This window comes from Musca vetustissima, unplaced genomic scaffold (assembly GCF_032173495.1).
Source record: "Musca vetustissima isolate MV318-11 ecotype Yass unplaced genomic scaffold, APGP_CSIRO_Mvet_v1 utg698, whole genome shotgun sequence".
In the NCBI taxonomy this organism is placed as follows: Eukaryota; Metazoa; Arthropoda; class Insecta; order Diptera; family Muscidae; genus Musca; species Musca vetustissima.
In genome coordinates this window covers 464,830-490,796 of record NW_026885255.1, presented here as the reverse complement: position 1 = coordinate 490,796, position 25,967 = coordinate 464,830, and the positions used below count along the sequence as shown (strand labels likewise).

At 33.7% G+C, this 25,967-nt stretch overlaps 1 protein-coding gene across 1 annotated transcript in view; it reads right to left on the bottom strand.

The window, feature by feature from the left end:
* Positions 1 to 4,628: 4,628 nt before the first annotated feature.
* The window catches only part of LOC133332439 (uncharacterized), a 50,236-nt gene continuing 28,897 nt past the window's right edge, over positions 4,629 to 25,967 (bottom strand). The window contains exons 3-5 of the mRNA XM_061540840.1: positions 6,058 to 6,440; positions 5,349 to 5,928; positions 4,629 to 5,234 (exon numbers count right to left, since the gene is read on the bottom strand). Coding sequence (XP_061396824.1) covers positions 4,629 to 5,234; positions 5,349 to 5,928; positions 6,058 to 6,440 — 1,569 coding nt within the window. The remainder of the gene's footprint in view (positions 5,235 to 5,348; positions 5,929 to 6,057; positions 6,441 to 25,967) is intronic.

Genomic DNA, 25,967 nt, shown 5'->3' with positions numbered 1-25,967 from the left:
CATTTTATTTTATTTTTCTTTTTAATATGTATATAAATTGTTTATGCAGCATTTTGCTTCTTTTTAAGAGATGGAAGTGTGTGCAAGGATTGTTGTTGTTTTCTTTTTCAAAAAATGTTTGCTTTTGGCTTAAGAGTATAGGGGGCGAGAAGGGGAATATCGGATGATAAGGATGAGGGTGAATGGATTTATCATAAAAACTTATAAAACTAGAGATGGATAGAAAAAATTACTACTTTTTTTAAATTTAACATTTATATATAAATATATCTTAGGGGGGGGGGGGATGTAGTATATACTATATACTACATTGTTACATATAAAAATTTTGGGGGAGGAAGGATATCAAAATTTTTAAGGGGGTGTTGGATGGGTAAATGGGGGTAGACATAAAATAATGATTTTTTCTTCTTCTTCTTTGCTTTGCTTCAATCTCCTTTACATGTTTACTAGAATAGTTTTCAATTTGTTGTTGTTGTGATTTTTCTTTATCATCTGTCATTCTTTATAAAGCTTAAGTTTAATTTATTAATATTATAAAAAACATATATTTATGTAGATATATAGCTATAAAGAAAAGTTTTCTTTAATCTTTGTTGTTGATGTTTATTTTTTTCTTTTTATTTAAAAATTTAGGTATATATATATATCACTATAAAACTAGATTTATTTGTATGTATGTATATATAGATTTTTTTGTTTGTATGTATATAAGAATAATTTTTTGTTGTATATATGATTTATTTTTTTAATTTATGTGTATGTATATAATATAGAAAAAAATTATAATGATTTGTTGTTATTATTACTTGTATTCTATACTTAAAGTAAAGAAAATACACTCAGATTATAAGCAGAGAATAATAAAAAAATAAAAGAGAATACAATCAATTGCTTCGCTTTCATTTGTTGATGTTGTTGTTATTTTTTTTTCTTAGCTATTGGATTGCATATACATATATTTTTTTGCTTACATATAGGACAAACATACATACATATACTTATATGTATATAAGTATGTATGTGAATTTTTATCAACAGATTACAGCATATATATTTTTATTGTTTATATATAAATTAATATTAAATATTTTTTAACACTGTTTAACAAGTTTCTCAAAGGGGGGAAAATTTAAATTAATTTTTCAAGAAATGAAATTATTAATTATCCTTTCAAACCACTGTACAAAATCTCCGAAATAATTCACCTTTCTTTTTGTTTCCTATACCAAGTATCAAAAAATCACTTTGTTTTTCTTCAAATTATTTTTTGTTTATTTATTTTTTTCTCATAAAAAATCACAACACTTTGATCCAGCCCTGAGGCGATCCAAGTTTCACATTTATCCTAGTCTACATTTACAAAATTGCTTTTTCATTTTCCTATCTTTACACATAAACAAACAAAAAAATTCTATAAACAAATATCGCAAGAAAAACAGTAAAACACCCCATTTGGTATTTAACCCCAACATCATAGTAATAATAATAAGAAAAAACACACATGAAATTATAAACGACTATTTACATACATTATATCTATATATAAAAAAATGGCTGCATGAAGCCAACAGTCCTCAACCAGGAGGTGCCAGCTATTTTTCCAAACCAAAGACTCATATTTTCAGGGCAAAAATATTATCATTAATAATACAATTTTTTTTCTTTTGCATTTTGAAAATAAGGAGTCCTTGATTTCAAGAATTAAATACCAATAGGGTGTTGATTTTACTTTTTTTCTTATATATCACAGTCTCTTATTTTTAAGGTATTTTTATTTTGAAGAAAATGTACAGTGGTGTTAAAAGATCTATTTTTTGTTTTTTTTTCAAAAGTTCATTACTTCAAATTAAACACATAATTACATTTCTTAATCTTTCTTTCACTCTTTCTCCCTCACAAATTCCTCGTTTTGATTTCCTATGGAGATAATTATAAATAAACGACTCTGTTTATCTCCATCAATAACTCCGTCTCTTTATCTCTCAGTCTCTTCTTACACAAAAACTTCTTGTGACAAACTTAACACAGTTAATTTCATGTTCTGTATGGATAATAATAAACAGCTTTGATTATCTCCGTTATTATCAGTCTCTTTGTTTTCATTATCTCCAGCACATGCACTCTCTCTCTCCCTTTCATAACAAACGGGTTTTAGTGGTTAGATAAAAAATAACTGCAACCTTTATCTGAATTAGTGACCCTCATTATCAAAGATATTATTTTAAATTTCTCTATTCTCTCCCTCTCATTCACACATGCCATTGAGATCAACAACGGTTATTTGGAGATAATATCACACACAGAGTAAACACTTTATCTCCACAAATGAATCACAATAACAGTTTTTCTAGGTCAATCTATTTCTTATGTATGTGTGTTTAGATAATGAGAACATGAATGTGTGTCACTATCACAACAAACTAAATAAAAAAACAAAACGATTATCACAGACAATATCAGTAGTGGTCATTATCAGGGATGGGTAACATTAATTGATAAAAAAAAACGTTACAGTTTCAGTGAAAGAAAAAAAAATCGATGGGAAAGGCAGAACAGTTTAGAAACAAAAATCTGAATTGAAAATAATAAAAAAAAAATATTTATTGGCAAAAAGTAGATTTCAATAAAATAATACACAGTAATTAATAAACTTCAAAGGAAAAAATTAATTAAAACAATAATAACATTTTCATTTTAGAATAAAAAAAATATATTTTTAAGGAGAGGAAAAGAAATTGACAAAAATTTTTTTTTTGGCCAAGGTAGAATTGAAAATTATATTAATATGAAAGTTCAAATTTTTTCTTTATTTTCAAAATATTATTTTATTCAAATTGTTCTTAAAGATTTTTCAAGGGAAGACCGTTGAAGTTGTTAAATAAAATTATTCGTTTGTTTTTAAAATATTAGTTCATTAAATGATGTTTAATGATTATCAAAATCTGAAACTGCTTTTAATTCCCTTTCATATGACACAAAAAACATGAAAATCCCTTCAGTATTTCCTGAGATATTAGGCTTTGAAGTCAATCACTTTTTTAAATCAGAAGTTACCAAATGGTTAGTCTCCAAACACAAGAGAGAGAGAGAGAGAGAGAGTGAGAAAGGGAGAGACAATGATACCAACAACATTACAACGGTGATAACACAACACACATTTATTAGGCACAATCTTTGTTGTTTACGTGTAAGCCATCGTATACTGGCTTTACTTTCGTTAACTCTGTTCGTGTGATACACGATAGTTGTGGAGAGGGAGAGAGATAATAAAAACAACGACGCACATCACAGCTTAGGTTGTTCACTTGCGTGCCATTGCTTATGTTGATCTCTCTCTCTGTATGTGTGCTATGCATATTATCAAAGCCATGCTTTAATGGGGAGTGTTGTGGAGAGAGAGAGAGAGAGAGAAGATGATTTAAATCACAGTAATAAAGGAAGAGGCAGTCATCTTTTTATAAAGAAGATGTTAAAACACAGGGCATTGTCTTCGTATACAGTCAACGATACGAATGCAGGCAAACACATGTATTAAGCACAGCCTATGTTGTTGTTTGTGTGCAAGCCATGCTGTACTCTTTCGCTTCTGTTCGTGTAATAGACTCGTTACACGATTGATGTGGAGAGAGGTGATATAAACAACCGTGCACAGCACAGTTTATGTTGTTTACATTCCATGCCATGGCAGGTGTTGCTGTCTCTCCTTACTTTGTGTGTGTGTTATTCATATCATTGCTAGGGCCACACTTCAAAGTAGTTCTCTTCGCATGTACACACACTTTTTTTAAGCACAGCTTATGTTGCTTGTTTACATGCAAGCCATAGTATGAGTACGAGATCAAAGCATTTCAATGAAGAGTGTGCAGAGAAGAGAAGATGAATTAATTCAGAGCAATAAAAGGAGAATAGAGTTGACCTAATTCAAGGAGTTTTTTTTTGCATTTAAATGTCTTTTGTGTTATTTTCAAATAAGAGCTTTTGCAGTAAGGTTGAGAGTGAAAAGAGAATTTAAGTCAAAATAAAGGCAACTGAATTTAAAGGGAAAATAAATCAAGTGATTTTTGGTGTTTTTAATGGATAATTTTTTGAGTAAGCAGTATTTTGAAATTTATAAAAAAAGATTATAGAAATTTTGAACAATAAAGGGCAGATAATAATATTTCTATAGAGAGGTTCTTTGTAATGTATTTTCACTCTACATAATTTTATCACAACACAACATAAGCTCTTTATCACATTTGCTGTCTTAGTTATTTTTTATCACATTCAAATCTCAATTATTTAGTTGTTCCTCTCTCTCTCCCAAATCAATATCAATTTAAGAACCCTTGTTAAACAATGCCAAAAAATAGAAGACTTAATTTCTACAAACAGAGCTGGGAAATTTGTTACTTGTTGATTTTGCAGATTATTATTCCGTCCCTCCCACCTTGTGGCATTATTACCTTATATCGGTGGGGTGGGGAATAAACTCCAAAACTAAGTAACAAAGAGAACCAAACCAAACTCTGTGGCTTATAAAATAATTCTCTTACATTTGTTGATGTTTTTAATTTTTCCACTAATAAGGATGAGTGAGTTGAGTTGAGTGGGTGGGTGTGACGGGCATGACATGACAGTGACATTTACAGTGTCCACGATTGCTGGGTGTTGGGATGTGTAAACTCTAAATGGCTGTTGATCGATTGTGATGGCGGCAAATCATCGTGAGTAAAATCGAACAGCGATCGATGATGATGATGATTATTCGCATCGACAACATTTAAATAACTGCTGAGATCATTGGTCGCGGTTGTTAGGGTTTCCAGAGATACGCTGGTATCACAGTGATCCGGATTAAATGAACAGATGCTGGCCTCCACCACCGAGGTATTGACGAGTGAGGGTGAATGACCGCAAATGCCCACCAGTTGGGGGGAGTGGGGTGAGCCACCGTTAAGCATGACGTTGGCGTTGTTGCAGCAATCATCGGTTCCGCACGAGGGTATGATAATGGATGGTGGGGTAGAGATCGATGTTGTTGTTGAGTTGTTGGAGATGAAAGCAGCTGTGTTGTGGGGGTGGTGGTGCTGGTGTTGTTGGTGGTTGTTGTTGTCCAGATGGAATGTGACGTTTTCATTTTTAATGTTGTTGTTGCTGCTGCTGCTGTTATGGCCATTGAGTATTTCAATGTTCATGGTAACGGTGCGTTGGGGTGTTAAATTAAACAACGATTGTTGTTGTTGCTGCTGCTGTTGCATTTGGTGTTGTTGTAAATTGTGTTGTTGCTGCTGCTGCTGATTTGAGTCACAGCCATTGTTACAACCCAATATGGTGTAGCTATGCTGCTGCTGCTGCTCCTGGGCCCCCTCCTCCTCCAGCCTTATTAAATCACAGTTCATTGATGTGTTGTTGTTGTTGGCACTGGCCAAATCATTGCAATAGAAATTGGCAAATTTCATATCGGAATACTGCAGAGAATCAAGATTTGCTGATTGGTGTTGCTGTTGACTGGCAGGATGTAAATTGGCATCATTGTTGACAATGCCATGGTGATGCTGATAGGAATTCTGTAAATCGCAAGAATCGCTATCATCTAAATCGGCAATAAATTTGGGAAAATTAACGTCCGCATCATCATCATCATCGTCGGTCTTAAAGTGCAGAGTGCCCGTGGTTAGGCCCGGCTGGAGGGTGGGTAATCTTTGTAGGCCACTGGAATTTAAATCATCCGAGGCATTGCTGGGGAAATAGGATGAGGTGGCGGTGGTGTGTAGCTGGTAATCACCTCCGCTGGTGGCATTTAAATAGCTACTGCCTATGTCCAAATGATGGCTGGTGGTGGGAGTGTTGGCATTATGGATCGAAGAGGGTGTGCTGCTGCCCATTAGCATGTCATCATCGTCCTCATAATCGGTGGTGGTGCTCATATTCAAGGATTTACAGCTATTATGGCGTTGTTTTTTATACGGAGGGGTACCAGGACCCCCCACATTGTTGTTGTTATATTGATTAGTATTGTTGTTGTTGTTGCTATTACTATTGGAAGCAGTTCGTTTACCCTTACGCCCCGGCTTTGAGCTGGAGTTATTGCTTTGTTGACTTTTTTGCGAGGCTGTCGAAGAGGAAGAGGAATTTAATTCCCCACCCTCCTCCTGACCCCCACCATTTGGTTTACCTGAGGATGATGATGAATTGGCACGGGCCAATTTCTTTTGTGGCCTATATTTATAATTGGGATATTCAATCATATGCAATTTGCGTAACTTCTCAGCCTCCATGATATAGGGTTGTTTCTCCTCCTTGCTCAGGAGTTGCCAGCGGCGTCCTAATTCTTTGGAAATTTCGGCATTATGGAGATCGGGGGTCTTTTCGCAGATTTTGCGACGTTCCATTTGGCTCCAGACCATAAAGGCGTTCATGGGTCGTTTGATGTGGCCGGGGGAGTGTTTTTTGGTCTGCAAAGAAGAAGAAGAAGAGAAGAAAAACGTAAATATTTTTTGCACAAAAAAAATTAATAAAATTTGCTTAGCGAAATAATCAAACAATTCTCAATTAAAAAATAAAAATAAAATCAATTTTCAAGTATTTAAAAAAATTAAGCCCCGCTTCCTACACCCCAAAAATTAACACAATTCCATTTCGCCCAAATTAATACCCCTCCCTCCTTCATATTTTTTTTCTGTGTTAGATTACGCTTTTCTAGCACTCAAACACACACACACACCTTCGCAAACAAATTTATTTGGGTATTTGTGTCGAGGTCATTGGACTCAAGTTCAAGAACAAATATTTTTTTCTGGCGTTCCGAAAAATTTCATTTGACGTCGTTTGTGTATATTTTTAAGTATATTTAGAATGTTATCTCATTATTAATATTTGTTGTTATTTTTTCGGCATACGCTTGTATCGCCCGCAAAAAAAGATTATATACACACATAGGCACATACACCACCTTCTGCAATTTCCACAAACTTCTGAGAAAGTTATAGATGTTATTGCAACAAAAAAAATCTATATATTTGTGCATCATTGCACACACACCCATGCATTTTGTTAGAGACAGGTAAACAAATATCTACCCTATCACATGGAAATCATTAGAGAAATTCTCAAGTGTATAATTTTGTACCTAAATGTATGTTTGTATGTTCTAAAAAAAATATACAATGTATAATAATTAATAAAAATAATAATAAAATTGTATATATACACAGACACACACACGCCAAAAGCTTATGATAAGATTACGCCCGATGAAAGTTGGTTCATTGACCTCCACGAAGAAATAAAAAATAAATAAACAAACAAATACTTCAGTGTCAAATGCTGCAATGCAATTTTCAAATTTTAAGTGCAAGTCGTAGGAATAAAAAAACTATATTAAAAAATATTTTAAATCATCCAAGAAATATTTTTTAAAAATTTATACCTTGTGTGGAACCTCCGAAATATATATAAAAAAAAAATTCCGCGCCTTTTAGAGTACCCTACAAATTATTTTTTTTAATCCACATTTTAAAAAAAGCTAAATTTTTTAAATCTCTCATTAAGAATTGTCGCCATATAAAAAAAACCCTAAAAGTATCTTTTATACCCAAGGTCGTATTATGAATGTCGCTACTAATACGCCACTGTGTTCATAATATCTGAAAAGGAGAACCACAGAACCACAATTTTTATTTAAAAATTTTATGAAGAATTAAAATCTACAATATAATGGAAATATTGACTTTGGTACTTCTGGGCGTATGATGTGTATCGCTACTAATACGTCACAATGTTCCTAAGTAATATTTTTTCATATACGAAGCTGTTGAATAGTTTATATTATTTTTAGCTCCTATATAAGGCTTGGATTTTTTTTTAAATATATTCTTCAAGTTCCTATATAAGTTTTGGATTTTTAAAACATATTTTCAAGCTCTTTTATAAGGTGTGAATTTTTATAAAAAAAATATTTTTCCCATGTCCTATATAAAGCATGGATATTTTTTTAATATTTTTCAAGCTCCAATAAAATGAAATATATTTTCAAGGACTCCAACTACGCATTTCTTAAAAATAGTTTTCACATATTCACATAAGGTGTGGATTTTTATACCCTACACAACTATGTTGCCAGGGTATTATAGCTTTGTGCAGCCCCAAAAGTTTGTAACGCCGCGAAATATTGGTCCTAGACCCACCTTTAAATATACCGATCGTCATATCTCGATTAGCTGAGTCGATCTAAAAATGTGTGTCCGTCCGCCTGTCCATTATAATTTGTAAACACGATACAGACCACAGTTATGGACCAATCTTCGCCAAATTTTGCATATAGGGTGGGTTCTGGCCAATGAAGACCCCTATTGTTTTTGGTAAAGATCGGTTAATATTTAGGGGATGAAATGGACCAAAAACTTTATTATTGTCTGATTATCTGGTCGCTCCAGAGGCCGCAATTATGGCCCAAACATGGAGAAGGGTATCGAGCCAAAGAATAAGCATGCCTGTTTTGATAAAGATCGGTCAATATTTAGCGGGTCAAATGGGCCTTGGCTTTGGTGTAAAAAATAACAACCGTATATATTTACTCCTGAAGAACACAGATCCGAGAAGTTGATAGTATATCCAATTGGAGTGGTTGATCCTTATATTGATACCAATTATATTGTCGTATGTACTCGGATTTGGGAGTTACACTTAAATATTTACAGGTGCTTACATATTCATATATTATTTAGTAACCCATTACCACACTAGATGGCGGAAAGTGGACCGAAAACTTATTTTTTTATGTTTTTTTGTCTTCGATTCAATCTATAGGCTACAAATGAAAGCCGAACATCACAACATAACCCACGGTGAAGGGAATCTGGACAATAGCTGTACTGAATACACGTAATATTTGGAAAATATGTCAATGTAAGGAAGAGGTACTGTTTACCTCGAATCAGACAAGAGGGTGCAAATATCACGAAATATTACACAGGCTCGAAATAAAAATCCACAGAAAGTTTGAGTTCCGTGGTAGTTGTAGGGTATCGTATGGTCGGCCCGTCCGACTATACTGCTTCGCTCACTGATATAAAAATATGTTTTTGAAGTTTTTATATAAAGCGCGGATTTTTAAAAATATTTTTTTCATGCTCTTATATCAAGCGAAGATTTTTAAATATTTTTCAAGCTTTTTTAATATTTTTCAGGCTCCAGTATAAAGAGTGATTTTTTTAAATATTTTTCAAGGACTCGCATAAGTCGAGGATTTTTTTTGTTAAATATTTCCAAGCTCCCATATAAGACGTCGTATATGAAATTTGATAATATGGCAATATTAGTTTTGGGTACTCAGGGGCGTATGATATCTGTCGTTACTAATACGCCCAGCTATACATTTTTCTTTATTTTTAGAAAATAATGGAATTTTGTAAATAAAAAAAATATATATTTTTTTTAAATAAAATATGAGCATGAATTTATTACGTATTTTTGTGTATTAAAATTTTTGATTTTATTTGGATTATTTTAGAGGAAATTCCTACTTTAAAAATTATTTTTTTTTTTATTTTTCATTTGCCCTAATTTTAAGAATTATAATTTCTTCTTACCTTCATCTTTCGATTTATTTTTAATTTGATTTGATTTTTTTAAATATAACCTCCACAATTAAAAAAAAAAATAAAAACCACCAATCGAATTTAAAAAAAAAATTGATAACATATTTTATTATAATGTATTTTTGTTGTTGTTGTTGCTTTTTTAACATACAACAATTTAGGTGCTGCATCTCATTAAACTGATTTAAATTGGTTTTAATTTTTTCGCCTCGTCTTTTTTATTTCACATTTTTTATTTTCGGTGAACATCTGGTAACTGATACACTTAATGTAATTCGCATTATCTAGGTTATCAATTGACGCAATGAATTACAACACCACAACGGAACAAAAAAATAAAAATAAAATAAAAGCAGTGGCCTCATTTTTTTGGGGTTGTTAGCAATAAAAAAAAGTCTTTACATTTTCCGTTTTTTTTTGTGTTCATTGTAAAAGATAATTTGGAGGTAAGTTACTCAATACCACAAATCGTTCCCCTGTTACTCCCAATTCGTCTCCCCCAATCCAAAATATTACAATCTGTGTTTTCCAGATGTTAAAAATACAACAACACCAACGAAAACGAAAAAGCAGACACTGCAGTTTTTTCATTGAAGCCTACACACCGGGGTCTTTAAACTTCCATTGTTAGGTAAACAGTTGGGCGGTTGGTTGTTATGCATTTTTACAAAATGTATTTAAATATTATTGACTAACAACAATAAAAACAACAACAACAACAGCCAGCAAAATAATATGAAAATATTAATAAAATGTCATTAACTTGTGATGAAATTTACATTACAAATGCAGGGAGGGAGATAGGGGAGAGGAGGGTGGAGGTTGGTTGAGAGGCGCGCAGAGCCTGTTGACGAGGGTGGTGGTTGGTTGAGAGGCGCGCAGAGCCTGTTGACTGGTTGTTTGATTGATGGCCATTTTAGGTCATTGATTTTGTGCATATTTTTGGAGCCCCATTTTAATTTATGGTAAACACTTCTCATTCCCTAACACTACCGCTCTCACTCTCTGTTTCCCTCACAGTGGTTGTTCTCCTAATCAGTCATTAAACTTAGAAATCAGCAACGACAAGTGCATATTGACGAGTGCAATTTTATTTCGTTTTTTTTTTATCAATATTTGCGATATGGTAATGATTGGTGGATTTTTGCCGATGATGATTGGGCAAGTATGGAAAAAATATCCATATTGAAAAAATATAATAATATATACATACATATGTACATATAATATAAATATGCTCGATTTGTTTATAGAAAAAAAAATACACAGATCAGAAACACAACACACACACATTTTTATTATTTTCCTGTTAAATATTTATAAATGAATTTTGTAAATAATCAGGCGCGAGATAATTGCAAACGATCTGCAACAACAACAACCGAGAACGGAGGCAGGGACAGGGACAGACAGTCCGACCAACAGACCAGCCATTAAATAAAAGGCCTTGATTTCAAGTTGCAATCCAGCAGCAGTCTGGTAACAACAACAAAAGGCCTTGAACTCAAGTTCAAATGAAAAAATAGATGCACCAGAATCGGTGGGGTAGCAAAAAAAGGGTATAACAAATGGGCATACATTCGTATACAGTATAGAGAGATAAATGTTTAGAGATTATTGGGTACGATTTTTTTTTTGTATGATATGGTATTAAGGTGTTTGATGATAAGGCAAAAGAAAACAAAAACATTTGTTTATAATTTTCTATATTATACAAATAGAAGGGTTATTTTCAATGTAAATCGCATTAAAAAAGTAACTTCTTGTTTAAAAAAAATGTAAATATTAAAAAAAAAATAGGAAATATTATAGATTTTCTTTGGTACACCATGACGTATTATATATGTCGCTATTAATACGCCACAGTGTCAATAGATTTAAAGGCACAAGAGGCACGATCATGAGAATCGAATTTTAAATAAAATTTTTAAGACATTTTTTTTAACTCATATATAAGGCGTAGATTTTTATTAAAAATATATCTTAATGTCCGTTATAGGGGCTTGGATATTTTAAAATAAATTTTATTTTGCTATATTTAAAGTATTTTTTAAGTCATGCAAGTCGTGGATTTTTTAAAATATTTTTTCAGGGACTCACACAAGGCGTGAATTTTTAAAAAAAATGTTTAAGATCCATTATGACGCGTGGATTTTTTTCAAATATTTAAAAAAATTATTATACCCTTCACCACACTGTGGTACTGGGTGTCGTTGTGCATATGTTTGCAACAGGCAAAAGGAAAGGAATAGTTCCTCTTGAAAATATGCATAGAATCACTTTCTGAGTCGATTAACGCATGTCCCTTTGTCCGTCCGTCCATCCATGTATTTTTTTTTATGATCCGACATGGATGAAATTTGGCATAGGCCACTTATTTGGCCCAAGGACGCACCCTATTGAAATTGGGAAAAATCGGTTCAGATTTACATATAGCTTCCATATACATTTTCGTCCGATTTCAGGTAAATGGTGCACCAATGTCCTTATATATCTTTCGATTTGCACGAAATTTCACTTAACGTACTGAATTCAGCCTAAAATTATGCCTGCCAAGTTTCGTGAAAATCGGTCCAGATTTAGATATAGCTCTCATATATAGTTTCGTCCGATTTTATGTAAATCGTGCACCAATCTCTCTATATATCTTTCGATTTGCACGAAATTTCGCTTAACGTACTGAATTCAGCCTAAAATTATGCCTGCCAAGTTTCGTGAAAATCGGTCCAGATTTAGATATAGCTCTCATATATAGTTTCGTCCGATTTTATGTAAATCGTGCACCAATCTCTCTATATATCTTTCGATTTGCACGAAATTTGGCACAAAGTACCGGAATGAGCCTAGATTGATGTCTGCCAAGATTCGAGAAAATCGGTCTCGATTTAGATATAGCTCCCATACATAGTTTCGTCCGATTTTAAGTAAATGGTACACCAAAGTCCCTATATATCTCTCGATTTGCACGAAATTTGGCACAGCATAATGAATTAGGTCTAGACTGATGTGTGCTAAGTTTCCTGAAAATCGGAGCAGATTTAGATATAGCTATCATATATATTTTCGTCCGATTTAATGTAAATGATTCACCGAAGTCTCTACATATCTTTCGATTTGCACGAAATTTGGCACAGCGTAATGAATTAGGTCTAGAGTGATGTGTGTTTTTAGTTTCCTGAAAATCGGCTCAGATTTAGATATAGCTTCTATATCTGACAAAAAGAAAAATTTAATATCGGTTGCAGAATGACATGTTTATGGATCCAATTTCATTTTAGTGGTCCTTTAAAAATGCGACGTCTGTTAGGATTCATCTATTGAATATACCCAAAGTGGTGAGGGGTATCATATAGTTGGCCCCGTCCGACTTTACTACTTTTCTTACTGGTTTTTATATAATCTTGTATATAAAAAAATACACTAATTTGGCTTAATAAATTTGGCGAATGATTATGCTCCACCCAATTTTCCATATATTTTATTCTATATGTTCCATAGACACCTTTTTGAAGGTCTTCCGATTTTCAATATATGACAAAAAAATAAATTTTTGTTAAATGTCATACGTATGATTACTAACATACCGCATACGCCACTAATGATTAACAGTTAAAAAGACATATTTTTAAAGATCCTTTTTTAGTTATTTAAACTTCTGATATCTTCGAATTTGATAAGAACCCTTCTCAAATGGCCAGCGTCGAATTTCCGAAATTTAAAATATTTTTTCTAAAAGTCTTCTAAATATTCCTTTCTTTGGCAATTTTTCTAAAAGTCTTCCATAGCCTGAAGATATATTTTTAGAACTTCTGAGATATACTATTTAGATAAGTTTAAGAGTTGTAAAATATCCAGCGTATGACTACTGCCATAACGTATACGCCACCAAATTTCAAAGTATTTTTGGAACAGAAACCTTCTGTAAAGTTTCCATATACGGAAGTTTATAATATACATATATATTTCTTTTTTCTTATATAAAAAAGGGTGTGTCATTTGTTTCATACCTCAAAAAAAAAATCCGCTTCGGATGCTTGACTAAATCCATTCTACTAACTAAATTAATAAAGCGTGCCTAAAGAGAACCAAAAAGCAAACAGCAACAACACCAATAACAACGACAAAATACGCAATAACCAAATGTATTGTGCCGTGTATAAAATATATATGTAGAAGAGGAAGAAGAAGAAGCAGCAGCAACAGAATCAGAAGCGTAAAAACAACATGTCCAGACCTAGTACACTGCTGTCAGTTGGGAGATATGATGATGGTTAGGGGGAGGGTGGGCTATGCGGATTGTTCACCTCATCACGATTTTAAGTGCATCTTGCACACAGCTTGTCCTCCTCCTGCACCTATCCCACACACCACAATCAATATGGCCATAAATATGTGTGTGTGTGTGAGAGTGTGTAGCTATGTAAATAATTTCCTCCTCTATTACAAATTAAAAGGCCGTTGTCGTCGTGGCTGATCGTGAGGCAATGTGTTGTAGAGCAGCCCCCCTACTTCGATGGTGTTTATTCACACAATGTGCCGACAATACGAAAAAAAACTTGACAGCATCACTGGCGACAGCTTAACAACAAATGCAACAACACCAGCAACACATAATAAGAAATCTGTCAATTAATATATATATTTTTTGCTGCTGTCTCTGCTACTTATTTCCAAAGACATTATACTTTTGCGCCAGAGTGTATATTTTACATTCTCAGAATGGCAAACGAAAAAAAAAAATCCGCGAGACATGGTCATTACTTTTAGTGGGTGGTTGACATATGTTTTCCGAGGCGGCAATGACAGCGACTAGGGGTCTTACTTGGATATTGAAAACAAATGGCACCTGTAAGGAAATGTTCAGGCTGATCAAGTGTGCCAGGCCGGCCGTCTAAGAGGCAGTGAGTTTTCAAATGGACCCCATGGCTCGCCTAGAGTGAGAGCAGGAGTGAAATGGTGCAATTGTATGCCTCCCTCTGACTGTTTTAGTCAATGGAAATTTATCACCATCCAAAAACCAGGAAAAATATAAATTTTCCACAAAATAAATGGTGATGAGTCGTCGAGTTTTTCATGAGAAAAAAGTGGGAAAAAATTCTCTTTATAAGGGGGTTGAAAAATTCCTAAACTGTCACCATGGCGTGACATGAAATGAAGATTTATTTCAATAAAAAAAAATTATCAGCAGATCATGAAATTTGTCATTTTCATTTCTCAGGCCGCAGAATATGATGAAATACAAAGCCACAATCGCCCTCCCCTCCACAAATGTGAATCATGCACACTCATTCATGTTATAGATAAAAATCAATAAATCATTTAAACCTCAAGCTCCGGACTTTCAACCCAAGAGAATTTCATTTTTTTTTTATTTTAATTTTTTTTTTAATTATTTTCAATATAATTACAAATCATTGATCTGTTGGATTTTTTTTAATTTTTTTTATGTCACACATTTCCTTTTTCCGTAGCTATTTTTGGGGTTTCGAAATTCTTGACACACCTGCAGGTTAATGTCCTTTTGGAGGTGGTAGTGGCATGAAGGCCTCTTCCTCCGCCTTGAGGCCATTGACTTCATTCATTAATGAAATCAAATACAACAATTTGTATTTTGTTTTGTTTTATTTTTTTAGCAATTTAAATAAATAAACAGGTGATGAAAGCCAAAAGGAGGAGAAAAAGAATAACAACAACAAAAAATATTGCATTTAAAATAAATGTGTGTGTGTTTTTTTTTTTTTTTTGCTTCCATCAAAATAATAAAAACGCAATTTTTCTTTTGGTCGAGATCTTAAATAGAACGCCATTAGGCAGACGTTTAGTGGAATTTTCTTGTTCTGTGGAAGGCCACCTACCAGGAAGTTTTCGGAATTCTATAATAAAAAAATGATGCATTTAATAACACGGAATATTTAATGATTTTCAGGAATTTTTTTCAAAAAACTTTGGCAGCCATTTCCCAAGAATATTTTGTAAAAAAATCAACAAAAACCCAGTCCATGTGTAGTGAAAAACTGACTAAAAATGGTATAAATATGATAAAGAGGGCAAATACAATATATTGGGATCATGGTGCGTATGATGTGTGACGTACATCATACGCCCAAAGGGCACCAAGCCACTACAAAGAGGAATATTGGGAAAAATAAAAAATATGCAAAAAAAGATACATAAAAAAGGAGCATGAAAAATATTTAAAAAAAATCCAAGTCCTTTATAGCGGATAGAAATCATAGCCTAATATAGCCTAATATGTTTGAAAACTCAACGGTTCATATGCGACCTTAACAATAAAAAATTTGAAAACATTCACGCCATGAAAAAATATTAAAAAAAAAATCGAAGTCTTGAATAAGGCCATGAAAAAAATATTTTTAAAAAATCTATGCCTTATATGGGATGAAGAAAACATTAGGAAAAATCTACGCCTTGGATAAGGCCATGAAAAAAAATATATTTAAAAAACCTATGCCTTATATGGGATGATGAAAAAATTAAAAAAAAAAAATCTACGCCTTGGATAAGCCTATGAAAAAACTTGTATGGGAACTTCATATTTAAAAAATCATATTTATACCCTTCACCACACTGTGGTATAGGGTATTATGTCTTTGTGCATATGTTTTAACAGGCAAAAGGAAACGAGATAGACACCTGGTTCCATTTGAGAATATGCTTAGAATCACTTTCTATGTCGACTTATGCATGTCCGTCCGTCTGCCTGTCCATGTTAAATTGTAAACAAAGTAAAGGTCGCATTTTTGATTCGAATTGGATAAAATTTCGCACAGCTTATATGTTCGGCCCAAGGACAAAACCTATTGAAATTGGGAAAAATCGATTCAGATTTAGATATAGCTCCCATATATTTATATATATATATATATTTTCGTCCGATTTTAGGTAAATAGTGCACTAAAGTCCCTAAATATTTTTCAATTTGAACGAAATTTGGCACAGCGCACTGAATTATGCCTAGAACGGTGTGTGCCAAGTTTCGTGAAAATCGGGTCAGATTTAGATATAGCTACCATATATATTTTCGTCCGATTTTATGTAAATGCTACATCAAAGTCCCTGTATATCTTTCGATTTGAACGAAATTTGGCACAGCGTACTGAATTAAGCCTAGAGTGATGTGGGCTAAGTTTCCTGAAAATCGGGTCAGATTTAGATTTATCTCCCATATATATTATCGTCCGAATTAAGGTAAATAGTGCCCTAAATATCATTCAATTTGAACGAAATTTGGCACAGCGTACTGAATTAAGCCTAGAATGGTGTGTGCTATGTTTCGTGAATATCGGTTCAGATTTAGATATAGCTCCCATATATTTATATATATATATATATATATTTTCGTCCGATTTTAGGTAAATAGTGCACTAAAGTCCCTAAATATTTTTTCGATTTGAACGAAATTTGGCACAGCGCACTGAATTATGCTACCATATAGCTACCATATATATTTTCGTCCGATTTTATGTAAATGCTACATAAAAGTCCCTGTATATCTTTCGATTTGAACGAAATTTGGCACAGCGTACTGAATTAAGCCTAGAATGATGTGGGCTAAGTTTCCTGAAAATCGGGTCAGATTTAGATATAGCTCCCATATATATTTTCGTCCGATTTAAGTTAAATGGAGCACCAAAGTCCCTAAATATCTTTCGATTTCAACGAAATTTGTCACAGCGTACTGAATTAAGCCTAGAATGATGTGGGCTAAGTTTCCTGAAAATCGGGTCAGATTTAGACATAGCTCCCATATATATTTTCGTCCGATATAATTTAAATGGTACACCAAAGACCCCATATATTCTTCGATTTGCAAGAAATTTGTCACAGCGTTATGAATTAAGCCTAGAATGATTTTCAGGAAAATCGGTTCAGATTTAGATATAGCTCCCACATATATATTTTCGCCCGATTTTACATAAATGGTGCACCAAACTCCTAATGTTTGTCCGATTAACACGACATTTTGCACAACGTATCAAACTGAGACTTGAATGACGTTATTTGGTTTGGTTGAAATTGATGCAGATGTAGCCATAGCTTCCATATGTATTTCGAACGGGTGTCTGATTGTGATTACATTTTTTAAGAATGCGGTGTCCCACGGTGCGCAGAAGACTCTAAATCGGCCTGAATGAAATTAAATTGATAATAGGTTGCAGGAAGACATGAGCATTTTCCATCGAGGGAACATTGACATACAATTGTAAGGATACATATGTACAATATACCCAAGTGGTGAAGGGTTTCATATAGTCGGCTCAGTTCGACTTACATTCCTTACTGGTTTTATTTTCTTTTTTTAATTACCCCAACCCCCTCCTCTAAAATATTTATGACTTATCGATATTTGAAATATTTGATGTGCAGTACCAGGCTGTGACTTTGTTTTTTCTTTTCAAATTCCTCATCACTCAAAGGATTATAATAAAACAAAGCAACAAAAAAGACTTCAATATTATTGTAAAATTCCACGAATTTGTTATATTTAAGACGACGAGCATTACAAGACCCCACTTCTGCAGAAACTTGGATTTGACAACGTCAATGGCGGCGGGACTGTCATTTCTCTGCACTTGGAAATGGGGGTCGGCGTTCTGTGGTTGTGGGTGACTCATTACGTCTGTGAACTGGGGTTGGGATTTTTAAATACTGACAGGCTGGCTGTGTGAAATTTACAAAAACAGCAACAACAACAAAACTGAAAAACTCAAACACACACTCATACCCACAATTTTGTTAGGTTATTTGTCTTTAGCCCAGTTTTTTTTGTCGGTTTATTAATGGAGATTTGGTTGGAAGGTGTTTTCGTTTGTTGCTGTCGTTGAGATAAATATGAGGTTGTTGTGGTTGTTGTTTAGCTGGCTGTTGCAATCCTTAAGAATTATTTGTCATGTTAAATGTTTTGAATTCAAAATTTACAACATCGTTGTGAAATTGGGTTGCTTGAAAAAAACACCGGCATTCATTTTGTCCTGCTGAAATACCTCCCCCAGCGAAGAAAGGTCTTAAATCAATTTACAGTTATTTTCCATATCTTCGTTGGAGATCTGCCTGCCAGCTTGTCATCATTAAAAATAAAAACTGGGAATCACACATTAAATATTCCACCCAGAATGAATTATTAGCCTTAATTAATTATTAATAAAAAATCTAAATTGGGATTATGATTTAAGGCATGATTAAGAATCGGCAAAGAATTTCTGAGCGAGAGGGCGAATAATTCAAAATGATATAATTATTTGTAATTATATCATGTAAAAGTCCACATGGAGAAATTCGAGGATTGGCCCTTTTTTCTAAATTTAAAATATAAAATAATCGGAAAGTACAATGAAGAAGTCAGATGATGTGTCTTCAGTGACGCAATGAGAATACCAGATGCCTATATATATATATATATATACCAGCTGATAAATGTGGGTTTCATATAAAAAACTGAGTGGTTCCTTGCGAAATTTCTAAAAGATTTTCTAAGAGGCATTTTTAAAGACCTGGATTTTAAAAACATGATTAAACAATTTCTTATAAACTAAAAATAAAAAAAGAAATTATACTTTCTCCAAAACTTCAATCCTTCCCCCCTTTACAAAAAATCCCCACTGTGTCTGTGTTACATTTATTACACATACGTATTGATGTTTGCTTGGGTGTTTTTATACCCTTCACCACATTGTGGTACAGGGTATTATGTCTTTGTGCATATGTTTGGAACAGGCAAAAATAATCGAGATAGACCCATGGTTCCTTTTGAGAATATGCATAGAATCACTTTCTGGGTCGATTTATGCATGTCCGTCCGTCCGTCCGTCCGTCTGTCCGTCTGTCCATGTTAAATTGTAAACAAAGTACAGGTCGCATTTATGATCCGATTTGGATGAAATTTGGCACAGCTCATTTGTTTGGCCCAAGGACGAACCCTATTGAAATTGGGAAAAATCGGTTCAGATTTAGATATAGCTCCCATATATATTTTTGCCCGATTTACGGGCTTTAGACCCTCAAAATTTTTCGATTTGCTCGAAATTTGGCATAGCGTACAGAATTGAGCCACGAAAGATGTGTGCCAAGTTTCGTGAAAATCGGTTCAGATTTAGATATAGCTCCCATATATAGTTTCGCTCGATTTTTGGTAAATGGCGTACCAAAGTCCCTATATATCTTTCGATTTGCACGAAATTTGGCATAACGTACTGAATTAAGCCTCGAGTGGTGTCTGCCAAGTTTCGAGAATATCGGTCCAGATTTAGATATAGCTCCCATATATAGTTTCTTCCGATTTCATGTAAATGGTGCACCAAAGTCGCTATATATCTTTCGATTTGCACGAAATTGGGCATAACGTACTGAATTGAGTCTAGAATGTTGTCTACGAAGTTTCGAGAAAATCGGTCCAGATTTAGATATAGCTCCCATATATAGTTTCGTCCGATTTCATGTAAATGGTGCACCAAAATCCCTATATATATTTCGATTTGCGCGAAATTCGGCATAACGTACTGAGTTGAGCCTAGAGTGATGTCTGCCAAGTTTTGAGAAAATCGGTCCAGATTTAGATATAGCTCCCATATATAGTTTCGTCCGATTTTATGTAAATGGTGCGCCAAAGTCCCTATATATCCTTCGATTTGCACGAAATTTGGCATATCGTAATGAATTACGTCTAGAATGATGTGTGTTAAGTTTACTGAAAATCGGCCCAGATGTAGATATAGCTCCCATATATAATTTTGTCCGATTTAATGTAAATGTTGCACCAAAGTCCCTATATATATTTCGATTTGCACGAAATTTGGTATTGCGTAATGAATAAGGTCTAGAATTATGTGTGTTAAGTTTCGTGAAAATCGGTTCAGATTTAGATATAGCTCCTATATATTTTTTCTTCCGAGTGTGTGTAAATTGTGCACTAAAGACCCAAAGTTTGTCTGATTTCCACACAATTGGTACAATGAACTGTAGTTACTATAATACATTTCCTTTACATTGCTTTATATAATTTTGTCCCATTGTAAGAAGCAACCCTATATCTGACCAAATGAAAACTTTAGTGACATGTTTATGGATCCATTTTCATGTTAATGGTCCTTCAAAAATTCGACGTCTGTTATGATTCATCTGTTGAATATACCCAAAGTGGTGAAGGGTATCATATAGTCGGCCCCGTCCGACTTTACTACTTTCCTTACTGGTTTTTTTTTTTTTTTTTGGTTTGTAGCCCACTAACGCATGCCCTCGTTCACATGTCCAACAATAACAGCAACAACAACAATAATATTATGCCGTGAATTGTAAATTAAAAAATTTAATTTTAAATTATGGTAATTTTTTTTCGTTACTTTTTTGGCGGAGGTAATTTTCATCATCAAAAGGGGCGTTCTGCTCGCTGACAGGCTAACTGCGCTAAAAATAATTCAACGGTAATTATTTTGTGGTTGGCGATGTTGTTGGTGTTGGCCCCAAAAAAACAGAAGTGGTAAGGGTTGTTGGTGGTGGTGTTCAGACCAGAATATCTTGTTAATAACGAATTTAATATCGGAATACAAATGTGCGAAAACAAAAAAAACTGCCGCAACGCATGGTTGGTTGGCTGATTGTTACATATGTAACATGTCTTCGGTACATATTATACTATATACCGTTTAAAGACATTACAAAACTTGTATTCGTTTTAATTAAACAAATTAAAAAAAAAACAAAAACAAAAATAATGAAAAATAAAACATGCCGCCGATTTTCTGCTCACATGACACATTCCACCAGACAATAAGAAGATCGGAATCGATCCACTGTCAACACCACCTCCACTACCATCCTCCAATTCCTCTACTCAAAGGCCTGAAATTTATGTGCTTTTAACCGGGGCGTCTTAAAATTGTCTCCATGTTGTGGTTGTTGTTTTTTTCGATAAAAAAAAAAATTAAAAAGGAAATAATTTTACAAATTAAAAAACCGTTAAGTCTTTTAACGGTAAACATGACAACAGCGTTGATTTTTGTGGTTTTGCAGTTGTTTTTTTTTTTCATTTCATTTGTAGGGATATAAAACACACACACACACACATGAATCAACATTCAATAATTTATAATGACATATTCCTTGTATATTTTTAAACAAGGGTTTTTACTTAAACTGATGATGGAAATTATGGTCAGATTTTTCCTTGGAGTACTGTTATTGACGCAGAACGATGATTAATGATTTGGCAATGATCTGTGGGGTTTTTAAAAGCAAAGCCTTAGAAAATTGTACAAACAAACAAAAAAACAGTAAGGAAAGTAGTAAAGTCGGACCGTGCCGACTATATGATACCCTTCACCACTTTGGGTATATTCAACAGATGAATCCTAACAGACGTCGCATTTTTAAAGGACCAGTAATATGAAACTGGATCCATAAACATGTCATTGTGCAACCAATACTAAATTTTTCATTTGGTCAGTTATAGAAGCTATATCCAAATCTGAACCGATTTCAGATTTAACACACATAACTCTTGACATAATTAATTACGCTATGCCAAATTTCGTGCAAATCGAAAGATAAATAGGGACTTTGGTGGACCATTTACATTAAATCGGACGAAAATATATATGGGAGCTATATCTAAATCTGAACCGATATCACGAAACTTAGCGCATATCATTCTATACTTAATTCAGTACGCTGTGCCAAATTTCGTGCAAATCGAAAGATATATGGGGCTATGGTGCACCATTTACATTAAATCGGACGAAAATATATATGGAAGCTAAATATATATGGAGCTGTATCTAAATCTGAACCGATTTTCAGGAAACTTAGCGCATATCATTCTAGACTTAATTCAGTACTCTGTGCCAAATTTCGTGCAAATCGAAAGATATATAGGGACTTTGGTGAACCATTTACATAAAATCGGACGAAAATACATATGGGAGCTATATCTAAATCTGAACCGATTTTCAGGAAACTTAACACACATCAGTTTAGGCTCAATTCAGTACGCTGTGCCAAATTTCGTGCAAATCGAAAGATATATAGGGACTTTGATGGACCATTTACATTAAATCAGACGAAAATATATATGGGAGCTATATCTAAATCTGAACCGATTTTTCTCAATTTCAATAGGGTTCGTTCTGGGACCAAATAATTGAGCTGTGCCAAATTTCATCCAATTCGAATCAAAAATGCGACCTGTAATTTGTTTACAATTTAATATGGACAGACGGACGGACATGCATAAATCGACTCAGAAAGTGATTCTATGCATATTCTCAAAAGGGACTCATGGTTCCTTTTGAGAATCTCGATTATTTTTGCCTGTTACAAACATACGCACAAAGACATAATACCCTGTACCACAGTGTGGTGAAGGGTATAAAAAACCAAGCCTTGTGTATATCCTTCAAAAAATATTTGTAAAAAAATCCACGCCTTGAGTAGATCCCTTAAAAACATTTTTAAAAAAATCCACGCCTTGTGTAGATCCTTCAAAAAATATTTTTAAAAAAATCCACGCCTTGTGTAGATCTTTCAAAAAATATTTTAAAAAAATCCATGCCTTGGATTTTTCATTTTTTTTTTTTAAATCCGCGCCTTGTGTAGATCTTTCAAAAAATATTTTAAAAAAATCCATGCCTTGGATTTTTCATTTTTTTTTAAATCCGCGCCTTGTGTAGATCTTTCAAAAAATATTTTTAAAAAAATCCACGCCTTTGAGAGTCTTTCAAAAAATATTTTTAAAAAAAATCCACGCCTTGTGTAGATCCTTTAAAAATATTTTTAAAAAATCCACGCCTTGTGTAGATCATTTAAAAAATATTTTTAAAAAATCCACGCCTTCTATTTTTAGATTTTATTTTTTGTTACCCTATTGGAATTCACGTATTACACATATGCCGTAATTCATTTAAACATCCCTCTTCCTCTATGAATTAGTCATTGCAACAACAACAACAACAATTTTGCAGAAATCTGAAATATTTTGCCACTGGCCACCAAATTACCATCAACCCTATACCAAACCAACTAACCTTCATACATGATGTGGCTTAATTTAATTTGATGCGGCTATGTTGTTGTTGCCACTTTTCGTTCATTTTCATATTTTGTTGCTGTTTTTTTTTTCTTCATAATTTTTTATTTAATGATGATAATGAATGATTGATGTTTTTTTTTTTTAAACAGAAACACCAAAAAAGCAACAGCAAACAACAAAAATAACCAGAAAACCAGAAGAGAATCACTGAAACATGTAATTGACTTTAGGAAGTGACGTCACACAGCGGACAACCAAAAACGCAACAACAAAAGAGAAGGAGGTTGTTGTGGGGAGGAGTTGGGTAGGTAGTTATATGCACCAAATTTAAATAATAATAACAGCAACAACGCAACACAATTTTGTTAAAGGGTGTGTTGTGTCGCTGTTGCTGTTGTTGCTATTGTTTTTCCAATAACAAATTATTTAAAAATGCGACAGGGCAAAACGAAAAAAAAGATGAATTAATACGAAATTGCGAAATACAAATGCGGCACAACAGCCAACAACAACAATAAAAACAACGAGTGTCAATAACCTAATATTATGATTATTTTTATTGCTGCCGCGATTGTTGTTGTTGTAGTTGTTGTTGCTGATATTGTATCATTAATACTAATAATGGTCGTTTGCTGGAATTGAAATAACAACAGCAGGGCAACAAACAGTGTTTGAGCCGAACACCAGTATAGTTTGTTATTAGAATGAGCAAGCAAGAGAAAGAGAGAGGCCTGTGGAGAGTGAGGGAGGTGGTCTCAGCTAGGGATCATTGAGCCCTCCCTTAGTCGTTGTAATCGTCAACGTCAAGTACCCGACTTAGTAACAAATACTAAATGGCCATAACACTCTCACTTATTGGCTGGCAGTCACAGCCATTAAATGTGTGGAAGGGGGGGGTGTGTGAGTGTGCTTCTGTGTGTGGGCATGAATGTGTGATCTTTTAGATAAACACAACAACTAGAAATAGCAACAACAACAAAAAATAAAATAAAAAAGTAAACAAAATATAAAAAAGCACAGCCAAAACAAATCGCAAAACAAAAAACGTCAACAGTCAAAATACAACGACAACAATAACAACACCATCAACAGCAATACCAACAACAACAAATATTCATAAGAAATGAAATTATCAAATAGCCTTGAAAAAGTTTAAATACCTTAAAGTATAAAATAACAACAACAACACAAGCCACCAGCAGCAGCAGCGAGGGAAAAAATCTATATTCACATTCGTTGTTATATAGCTGCCGAACAAATAAACATATGTACCGACGACATACATACATATATAGCCACAGCCAGCTAGCTAGATACAAAAGGTATCTATAAATGGAGAGCCACTTGAGGAGAGGTAGATTGGCAGAGGAGCAGGGGCCACAAACTGCAGCATGCAAGTTGTAGTATGAAATAATCATCGAAGATGGGGAAAAGAAGGGCACGACAAGGGGAGTAGGGCCCCATAGCTGCTAGCCAAGAATCAGGAAGACGGGCTGGCAAACCATCAGCCAGCTAGTCATTTTGTCAGTCAGTCCGAAATAAATAAAAGAAAACTACAAAAATCGAAGTCAAATGAAATGAAACTAAAGGGGGATTGTCACGTAGCAGAGCAACACATTATTATTATGGTTCACAGCTTCCTTATCCCCATCCTCCCTCCCTCTCTTCTCAACGTAAAATCATATAACACAGAAAGAACTATAAAATTTTTTATATCCTCAATGTTTTTTTATATCCTCAATCAAGAAATGAAGATGCTCTACATGCCATTGGAAGGTGCGTACTCTTAGAAGAGTCCTCACAAAAAGGTAGATTTTTATAAAAATTATTATGTTTTAGAGGATAAGCAAATTTAAAGAAAACAATTCGAGGTGGTACAAAAACAGTTTAACAAGTTTTTTTGGGATTTATCGGAGCGTGTATTTTTGAAGGACATTGAGGACTTACCGAAAAAAAATGTATTTTTTTCAAAATATTTTAAATTTACGGAAGTGTATCTTTAAAAATATTTTTTGATGATTTACTAAAGCGAGGATATTAAAAATACAAACCCTACTGAAATTGGGAAAAATCGGTTCAGATTTACATATAGCTCCCATATATATTTTCGTCCGATTTAAGGTAAATAGTGCATAAAAGTTCTTCGACTTGCACGAAATTTGGCATAGCGTAATAAATTTAGTCTAGAAAAATGTGTGTTAAGTTTCGTGAAAATCGGTTCAGATTTAGATATAGCTCCCATAGATATTTTCGTCCGATTTAAGGTAAATGGGGCACCAAAGTCCCTATATAACTTTCGATTTGCACGAAATTTGGCATAGCGTACTGAATTGAGCCTAGAA